This window comes from Carassius carassius, chromosome 36 (genome assembly GCF_963082965.1).
Source record: "Carassius carassius chromosome 36, fCarCar2.1, whole genome shotgun sequence".
Taxonomy (NCBI): domain Eukaryota; kingdom Metazoa; phylum Chordata; class Actinopteri; order Cypriniformes; family Cyprinidae; genus Carassius; species Carassius carassius.
The window spans coordinates 24,861,398-24,871,738 of NC_081790.1; the positions used below are offsets into that span (position 1 = coordinate 24,861,398).

Below are 10,341 nucleotides of genomic sequence, written 5' to 3' on the forward strand. Positions count from 1 at the left end.
ACAAAATTATGTAAAAAAAAGTTGTCTATACATCATTTTGGAGTTTGATTGCTTGAGTATTAAAAGTGAAGTGTGTATACTTTGTACCATTTGTGGCACCAAACAGAGCAGCAAAAATAATGATTCCTGGGTCAATGACAAATGAGTTTTAAGAAATGTATGCTTTGCATTAATGTTGATTTCATGTAGTTTTTACATGGTTTTTCAATAAATAGATAAATAATAAAAAATGACTTGTAAACTTGTAAAAGTCAAAAGTAATAACTTGATTTGTAATAATAAACAATAGATTTTGTATATTTTGAAAACGTGTTCAGACCTCAGTCTTTGTTTCCAAAAATGCTAAATATACATATGTATATTTTTATATAGTAATGTATATTTTTCAAGTTGTCTTTTGTACAGCAAATAACACATTTATCTGATGATTTTATAGGTATTAATTATAAAAATTATTGTTTCAACATCTATACATTATTTTGGTTGTTATACCACACCACTGCCGTGTTATAATTATTAATTGTAATAATTGTAAATTATCATATTATTATTATTATTATTAAAAAAAAATCAAGAAATGAATTTAGTTAAATTTTTGAGTTAAATTTTTTTCTTCATTTTGATATTAGGATTGTTGTATGATATTTCTGAAAATAGTTTCAAAATCAGTTATATTTTTGAAGAAATTAATAGATTTGGATAAACCAATGAGCATTATGTCACTGATCCTGTTTCCAAACAGCTTTTCTAAATATGATGGAGATATAAGACCGCTCAAACAAACCACAGTTTTGACACTTTTCACAAAATCAGCCTAGTCCTTGGGAGAAAGTAACACACTTTAGCTTTAATCTAAAGTGGTCTGAAATGAAATCTTTTCACTGTTTTATCTTCATTGCGCTCAGTTCACCTCCAGGTCACTCTCATCCATAGTGTGTGTCTGCTGCAGATCAGGGTTATTGACGGCGTCCAGCAGCTCTATAACAAGGTTACGCGTGAGGAGCTGCGTGACAAAAGCATGCTGAAAAACACAGAGGGGGGAAAAATAAATAAGTCAGTTTAGTAATAAGAACAGCATCGAGAGGCCCTACATGAGTAAAATGATATTTAACACAGATATGGTTAGCATGTACCTGTAAGAGTTTTTCTGCTGTCGGTCTTTTCCGAGGGCTCTTCGTGAGCGCCATTTTGACGAAGTTGTGAAATTCTGTGGACCTGAGAAATAAACATATTTTTACTGAAATGGTCAAGCTAAATATTTTGTTATTTGAGGACAATCAACAGGTACATTTCATGCATATTACCATTTGCTCTTGTCTTTGAGTTTGGGAGGCTGAAAACTGCTCTTGGACATCAGCATCAAAGCTCTGAGGGCAAAACAACAGAAACGTTTGTGTTCTCTGCCGCCCAACCCTCCGCCAAATCTCATTTCAACCTTTTAACCTAAAGGGCAATGTCTATGAAACGTTGTGTCTTTTTGTTTGAGTTTTCTGCTAGGCTACATCACTTTTTGCAGCATGTGAAAACATTATTAATGGTGGTGTAAGCTATTTTTTTTGGAATAGCATGTTTTGGGTTTGCCAAGGGGTCAAGGTTTGACTGGCTCAGACTGTGTAAACGGAGATAAAGATAGCACAAAAGAAATCGCTGACAGCACCTTCAACAAAGGGGAATGTATTTTGTAGTGTGACTGCTCTCAAAGGGTGTCAGTACTTTTGAAAGGAGCTGCAAATGTGTATATTTGTGTGTGTGTGTGTGTGTGTGTGTGTTCACACCTCATTGGGTGTAGGTCAAACATGGGCGGCTGCAGCTCTGCTAGTTCAATAGCTGTGATACCCACTGCCCAGATGTCACACAACTGGTTATAACCCCCTTTCCTTTCCACTGCCGCAACCTCGGGGGCCATCCTGAGGAAAGATCATCATAGTAAAATATAAAAGAAGTTGGGACACTGTACTAATTGTGAGTAAAAATGGAATGGAACAATTTACAAATCTCATAAATGTTTTTTTTTATTCACAATCGAATATAGATACCATATCAAATGTTGAAAGTGAGACATTTTGAAATGCCATGCCAAATATTGGCTCATTTTGGATTTCATGAGAGCTACACGTTCCAAAAAAGTTGGGACAGGTAGCAATAAGAGGCCGGAAAAGTTAAATGTACATATAAGGAACAGCTGGAGGACCAATTTTCAACTTATTAGGTCAATTGGCAACATGATTGGGTATAAAAAGAGCTTCTCAGTGTCTCTAAGAAGTCAAGATGGGCAGAGGATCACCAATTCCCCCAATGCTGCGGCGTAAAAATAGTGGAGCAATATCAGAAAGGAGTTTCTCAGAGAAAAATTGCAAAGAGTTTGAAGTTATCATCATCTACAGTGCATAATATCATCCAAAGATTCAGAGAAACTGGAACAATCTCTGTGTGGAAGAGTCAAGGCCAGAAAACCATACTGGATGCCTGTGATCTTCAGGTCCTTAGACGTCACTGCATCATATACAGGAATGCTACTGTAATGGAAATCACAACATGGGCTCAGGAATACTTCCAGAAAACATTGTCAGTGAACACAAACCACTGTACCGTTCACCGTTGCCGGCTAAAACTCTATAGGTCAAAAAAGAAGCCATATCTAAACATGATCCAGAAGCGCAGGTGTTTTCTCTGAGCCAAGGCTCACTTATATTGAACTGTGGCAAAGTGGAAACTGTTCTGTGGTCAGACGAATCAAAATTTGAAGTTCTTTTTGGAAACTGGGACACCATGACATCCGGACTAAAAAGGACAAGGACAACCCAAGTTGTTATCAGCGCTCAGTTCAGAAGCCTGCATCTCTGATGGTATGGGGTTGCATGAGTGTGTGTGGCATGGGCAGCTTACACATCTGGAAAGGCACCATCAATGCTGAAAGGTATATCCAAGTTCTAGAACAACATATGCTCCCATCCAGACATTGTCTCTTTCAGGGAAGACCTTGCATTTTCCAACATGACAATGCCAGACACATACTGCATCAATTACAACATCATGGCTGCGTACACTACCATTTGAATTTAGGGTAGGTGTATTAATATTTTTACTGTGAAGATGTATTAAGCTGATCAAAAGTGAGATTTACTGAAAAAGAATTATGAAAATAATGGATCACTGTTCCCACAAACATCAACTGTGATAATAATCAGAAATGGTTCTTAAGCACCAAATCAGCATATTGGATTAATCTCAGTATGGTCATGTGACACTGAAGACTGGCGTAATGATGCTGAGAAATCAGCTTTGTATCACAGGAATAAATTACATTAAAACATATATTAAAGTAGAAACCAGTTATTTTAAATTGTTACATATTATAATACCACGATCGATCAATTAATTGCAGAATGGTACTGTAAAAAACAACAACAACAATAGCACACTGTTTACAAAAGTATAATATCTCACCAGTATGGTGTCCCGATAAAGGACTTTCTCTTCGCAACAGATGCGTTGATCTCAGCTGCCACTCCAAAATCCGCTGCCAGACAGAGGGGAGACAAAGCCCACATTTAAGAGATTTATGGTGTATTAGTTAATACATGCATATGTGTGTTTACATGTGAGGGTCTTAGACAGGGGTAAACCCAAACTGACCTAGTTTGACATCTCCTCGCTCTGTCAAAAGGATGTTGGCACCCTGTGGTCAACCAAGAATGACACAATGAGCACATCCACGCTATCATCTCACATGCGCTATTGTGCTTGAGGAAACTCACTCATGTACAGATGAACTCTACTAATGTATATCAAACATGGTTATAAGCAATTACTTTTATGTCTCTATGCATTTTTCCCGCTTCATGGAGATGATGTAGTCCCTGTAAACCAGCAAAAATCACTTGTCAAAGAAATGGCACAAATGGGCTGTATATAAACATTTAACATTTCATTATCTTTTGCTAAACAACTCGCCACACAATTTTAGCACTATACTGTTGTACACCTTTGGCACAGCATTTCAGGATTAGCTCTGATTTTAGCCCCCTTTGGAAAAAGAATGGGAACCGAATCATTTTGGAGTCTACTGACCTCCACTGTATAGAAAAAAAAATAAAACACCAAGATATTTCTCAAGAGAGAAAGAAAGCCAATTTTCATTTTTGGGTGAACTATCCCTTTAAAAAGGGTCAAGCGTAATGTGAAATGCTTTAATGGGATAGTTCACTCAAAATAACGCTGGTAACCAAACAGGTTTCTGTTTCCCATTTGACTTCCACAGCATTTTTTTCTCTCCATACTTTGGAAGACAGTGAGGACAAGCAATTATTAGGTCACCCACATTCTTCAAAATATCTTCTTTTGTGTTTAGCAGAAGAAAGAAATTCATACAGGTTTGGGACAACGTGAGGGGGAGTAAACAATGACAGAATTTTAATTTTGGGGAGAACTGTGCCTTTAAGGAAAGAATACAACAACAACAAAAAATTACTGGGATAATTTCGAAATAACATAACTGATTACCTCATGAAAAACAAAAAAAAAACATGATGTAAGACATGAAAGCAGCCTCACCTGAAGTGTCTCTCTGCTCACATAAGCTATCTGTCTCTCTTTCAGAGGACCAGTGACTGCAGAAACACAATGACCTCATTTAGACTCACAAACATCACATGAGCGTTAATCCTCTATCAGGCAATATAAATAACAACAGAAGAAACCGCAAACTCCATCCCCCGTCAAACGGAAATTACATATTTGAAGACATGCTTCTGAAACCATTAAACATCGTGACTTCAGCTTTGCTTTCTTTATCCAATAAACTAAGCAAAAAATAACTGACTATCTATTTTCTGCAACATCCATGTACAGCAATTGAAATGATATACATTCATATAACATGTAACATTTCATTAGATACATGCCAACTTTACCATGATAAATATCCTGCAATGATCCTCCTCCACAGAATTCCATGCAGATCCATAACTTGTTATTTCTGTGCAATAAGAAGAAGTTGTTGTTAGTTTTTCTTCACATTTTTTTTTTGCTGCAAACTGCAGTATTAGTTTCTTGCTTGGCTGACCTGAGGTAGCTGCCGAAATAGGCCACGATGTTTTTATGAGTGCAATCCTTCATCATGGTTATTTCATGTTGAATGCTTGAGATGTCATCACCTGACAGAGAAAGAAACAGGGGTCTCGTCCGTAATTGTACATTGTTATCAGTAACACCTCAACATCACAGCAGGATTCACAAGGATTAAAAGACAGAGCAGAGACTCAGATGATGTAGTGAAGAATTCAGTGTTAGACTGAATCTACATCCTAAATGATGATATTCTAGGTCTCTTCAAATATATTCAAAATATATATAAATTGCAATTATGGGCCTTTCTCAACCATTTTCAGTTTTAAAATGTCAGTGCTCAGAAGTTTGGAAACAAAGAACTACTGTAACATAAAATACTGTACATGCCAATTAACATGAGGAGTTGACTGGACTTAATTTAAGCCTGTGATGTGTGGAGCGGGGCCGAGAGCCGTGGGAACAGAGCGTGACTGGTGGAGTAATTGAAAATGAGAGTCACCTGCACCACTCACCAGTCTCGAGTCCCACAGAGGAGCTCCGGAAGGATAAAAGGAGGAGTAATGACAGTGAAGGGGGAGAGAGGACCAGGCCTGGGTTTTATTTTGTGTTCTGTTTGTGCGGGAGGGGCTGTCAAGTTGTCAAGTTGTTTTGTTCAGTTATTCGTGAGGGGCTGTCAAGCTGTTTTGTGTTTATTTCGTCCTTCTTCACGCCTCACAAACATTTTTACTTTGTTACATTGGTGCTGAAAGCCGGGGGGATTGTAGGGATTGCGGTGCTGAGGAGATCGGGCAGCAGGAAGGCAAGGAGACCACAAGTGGCTGCCCGAGGCGGTGGTGCTGATGAGGATGGGGCGTAGAGCTTGCTGCCACTCTCATAGGTCGAGGAGTGGTGGCTGTCGTCCAAGAGGGAGAGGAGGAGTCGGCCCTGTTCCCTCCAGAGCTCCTCTGTGGGACTCGAGACTGGTGAGTGGTGCAGGTGTCGCTCATTTTCAATTACTCCACCGGCCTCGCTCTGTTCTCACGGCTCTCTGCCCTGCCCCACTCATCACAGAGGCCTTGTTCAGAACTGCCGCTGGCTACATTTACATGCACCCAAATAATCTGTTTGTAATCGGATTGACGGCGCAAGCGGATTGAAAAAGGTTCATATAAACACTTAAATCTATCCGATTGAGCTTGATCTGAATGAAATTTCAAACGGATTGAAGGGGGGGGGGGGGGGGGGGGTTATTCCTCTTCCAATACGATTGAGCGTGGATGTAAAAACTCGATCTGACTGAACGATGAAACTGAAAGAACTGCGCATGTGCAATGAAACAATGTATGCACAAAAATAACGTAATGACGTATGACGCACGGTAAAAACAGCTCTTCCTTTTGAATAAAGTGTTGTATAAATGCGTGTCCTGTCATTATAAAACTCTCCTTTCTCTCGGCAACTGTGAAGTGGAGCAGGACAACCTTGTTTTGGATACTTATCCACAGGCAACCCGTTTTGGGCCCAGGAGGGGCTTTTTTTTTGCATGATTAAATGATGCTGATTGAGCAGCACAGCACAGCGGTTTATATGTATATTTATCCATAAATGGGTAAATATTAATTCTGCTGTTAAAAACAAATAAAGAAACTGTGTAGGAGAGTGGTTATTATTTGCAAACAGTGAGAAAACTATATATTATCTATATGTCACTTTCACTTTGACTATTTGAGCAGTTTGCGCATGTCAAAAACATATATTCCAATTTGAAGCTTGTGACATAAACGCGCACATCAACCCGATCACTTTATTTAGTGTTCATGTAAACACTACAATCAAATTCATCAATCGTATTGAATTCAGTCCAATTCAACCAAAAAGTGTGCATGTAAAAGTAGCCACTGTTAGTTACTGTGTCACTATTCAAGCACTGCAGACCATCCTTTAAGGAACTGGAGATTTCTTTTTTTAAAAATGTGTTCTGAAATGAAGTGTGACACTGTACGAAAGTGTAAGTATGCCTGTAAGAAAAAAATAAAAACAGTGTATCTGAAAAGTTGCTAGATAAAGAATATTGCATAGAACATATTCAGTTTCATCAACTTTGTTTACATTTCATAAAATGAAATTGTATTTTACTTATGTGACATAACTCCAGCCTCTTTAGATAACACTTGTACCCACATCTACTGAAAAGGTCAATACATGGTGTGCATCATATCAGTAAAATGCAAATAAGAAAATTTGATGACAAATGGTTTATGACTTTACCAGGGTCTAGTTTGACCACTTTAATAGCTGCAATGACTGAGGTCTTTATGCTACGGGCCTAGAAAGACAGAGAAACAAGTTAGTGGTTATGCAAATCAAATGCTTCTACAAATAACCAATGGATGTTGACATCAGACCTTTGCATCAGACAGTTACTGACAAAATTCCTCCTGGTTCTTTTGAAAGATCGCTTTTATCGAGCCACCACAACATTATTGTGTCACTCCACTTTCAAGTTCCAGTGCTTCCAGTTTTACTTTTCTCAAAAATCCAGTGCATAAAGAGCCACACGTATTTTGATCCACTGACAAATCCATGCTACCGCTTTCAAATCAGCCCTGGTTTCAGTTATACTTTTTAAAGGCCTTATAATATTTCACCAATGAAAGAAATGCGATTGTCTCATTCACAACAGCAAGTCAAGTGGTCTGCATCTGCTCAAACCTCATATGACTTGTGAGGCACATCATGTGTCAGTAGATAAATAAATAAATGAGGCTGTATGCCCGTAACCATGGGAACCAGCAGTGGCTCAGCAGACACTGGAAAGGTGAAGTAGAGATGAAAAAAAGTAGCAGGGCTCATTTCCTGTTTTCTTTCCTGCTGAACCAAATCACATCCTGTAATGTGTCTTTCTCCGTTATCAAGGCCATGATGCGTGTTTGTTCAGGCAGGGTGCTATAAGTGGACAATCCACCCAATCAGGGCACAAGGCCACTGTTGGAAACATTTCACAGAGACCAAATGCACATACAGAGTTTGCGAATCTATTTATTGTTTGCTTCCTGGTATGCAACTAGATGTTTTTCACACGGTTATTTCTGTTGCACGGTATACCACCATTACAAACTCCACTTGCTAATTCAAGTTTGGTATCACGGTTTCTTTTTTATATAAGGAAGAAATCCACAATATATTTGGAATCTCATGTTTTTATGGTGTTAAACATGTCAGCGTCACACGGGCGTCACTGAACATCAAAGTCAATGGGGTGTGAAAACTTTAGTCATAGTAGAGTAACACGGTAAGACAGTCAGTGCACAAATCACTCGAAAGTTATTAAGAGTTCCTTCAACATGTTAATTCAAATGCATAATATGTTACACAGCAAGGATATGACATGCAAGCACAATCAGCAATGTTGCAAATGTAACTAGATACAAGATACTAAGACGCAGCATTTGTCAAGAAACTGTAACAAGACTTAAATTTGCTGATATACAATTTTGCACCAACAACAAACCAGATATATGTCACCAAACAGAGCTTGCAGCAAGGCATGATTATCCAAAGATTAAAAATGTGGTGACTGACGTGTTAGCCACTATTATCATGACACACACACACACACACACACACAGATATAAATGTATGCATGCATACAAACAATGTCAGAAAGATTAAATAACTTTGGTTTTAGGATGAAAACTTTAACTTAGTTATTGTATTTTTGCAACATTTTTGCATCACTGGCACAAACACAAGAGCCTTAAAGCTTTATCTGCACTACATATTCACGGAAATCGTTTTTCTGATGTAACTTTCTGTCGTTTTCTTACCTTATACACATCTCCATATGTCCCGCTGCCGATGCGGTGTATCAGCTCATAGTCATCGAGCGGATCCCCGTGCGATACTCCGATCGCGTCCATCGCAGCGCGGCATTTGACTCGTTTTCTCTCGGTACCAACGTTACATCAAGAGCGGATGATACTCATCCAAGTGCCACGACTTCCTCAACCTCCGCGTAACAAGTGCACTCGAGTGAACATGGCAGTGATGACACAAACGCATCTCTTTGACAGGGGCGTTCACGCAAGACGCGTTTAAGACGCGTTCGCAAGAGCGCAACAGTATGACGCCAGGGTCTAAAGACGCGTTCAGATGTCTAATTTGACAGGAAGTCTTTAACAACGCAACGTTTCCAAAACAAAAAAACATTCGATAGACAACTTATAAAATAGCGCAGACGTTACGTAACGCACACAATAACGCGTCCTGCATGACGTTACATTATCAGAGGGAGAGTTTAGCATTATTTTAGTTTACATTAAATTAAACACGGAGGACAAAAGGCACTATACTATTGTACTTTTAGTTTCTTATTTGGCTGTAATCAGATATAGTATGCCAACTGTGTTCTATAAGACATAAATAACATTTTGAATGAGAAAAATAAATAAATCTTACATTTCCATTACAAACCTTAAAACATGGACAACAAAAATTAAGTGTTATAAGACATCAATATTATATGTTATAATAGATATTGAATAATGTCATTTATCACAAATATAACTAACCAATATTTTCCTTTAACTTGAACAATTATTTATTAAAATTATACAATTGTTTATTTTGCAATTTATTAAATAACTACATAGGCTACTTGTTTGAAAGTGCATAGTTTGTGAGTGCCATCTACAGGTTCTTCGACGTATACATATACAATATATAACAACATAAACATTCTTGAGACTGTTATATAGTTGTGAGTGACTTGACAACTTCCTATTTGTTCACACCTATTTATTCACCTTCCTGTTTATATTTATAATATGTTTATCATATTTGGCCTTGATAAGCCATATATGTGTGATGTCTGATTAAAGGTAATGATCCTGCATTAAGTATAAATGCAGTTTAAAACACTACACTATTTACTTGTCAACTTCTAGGCTGTATGTTGAGAAAGCAAATATACGAATAGTTGGCTCATGAATTTTAATTACGTCACTACTCTCCAGGAAGATTACGTAAACGTCAACACGATTAATTAATATTCATGATCTAGTCCAATCTCTAGACCTAGAGGTATAACTGGGGACCTCGCATTACTCATCTTGAAGCTTTCGATAAAGACTCTGATCCAAGTTCGGTCCTCGAATCTATGCGCTCTCTTCTTAATTATTTCTTTTCAAATTTGTCATTTGAACTATTCATTACAGCCAAGCCTTCGCCATAGTAGCTGTTAGACAAGCGCCACCTAGCGGTTAATCTCCGTTATTCAAAATCGCGCATGCG

General features: G+C 38.0%; 1 protein-coding gene across 2 annotated transcripts in view; it reads right to left on the reverse strand.

Annotated features, from left to right (window-relative positions):
* The window catches only part of LOC132117471 (mitogen-activated protein kinase kinase kinase kinase 2-like), a 30,962-nt gene extending 21,857 nt beyond the window's left edge, over positions 1-9,105 (reverse strand). The window contains exons 1-12 of one of the 2 annotated variants that reach the window (XM_059526774.1): positions 8,877-9,105; positions 7,318-7,375; positions 5,066-5,156; positions 4,914-4,978; positions 4,555-4,610; positions 3,813-3,860; positions 3,637-3,679; positions 3,448-3,520; positions 1,776-1,907; positions 1,305-1,367; positions 1,134-1,215; positions 911-1,021 (exon numbers count right to left, since the gene is read on the reverse strand). In XM_059526774.1, coding sequence (XP_059382757.1) covers positions 911-1,021; positions 1,134-1,215; positions 1,305-1,367; positions 1,776-1,907; positions 3,448-3,520; positions 3,637-3,679; positions 3,813-3,860; positions 4,555-4,610; positions 4,914-4,978; positions 5,066-5,156; positions 7,318-7,375; positions 8,877-8,969 — 915 coding nt within the window. In that variant the 5' untranslated portion in view covers positions 8,970-9,105. The remainder of the gene's footprint in view (positions 1-910; positions 1,022-1,133; positions 1,216-1,304; positions 1,368-1,775; positions 1,908-3,447; positions 3,521-3,636; positions 3,680-3,812; positions 3,861-4,554; positions 4,611-4,913; positions 4,979-5,065; positions 5,157-7,317; positions 7,376-8,876) is intronic. The other variant, XM_059526773.1, reaches the window with a different exon arrangement.
* Positions 9,106-10,341: the final 1,236 nt, after the last annotated feature.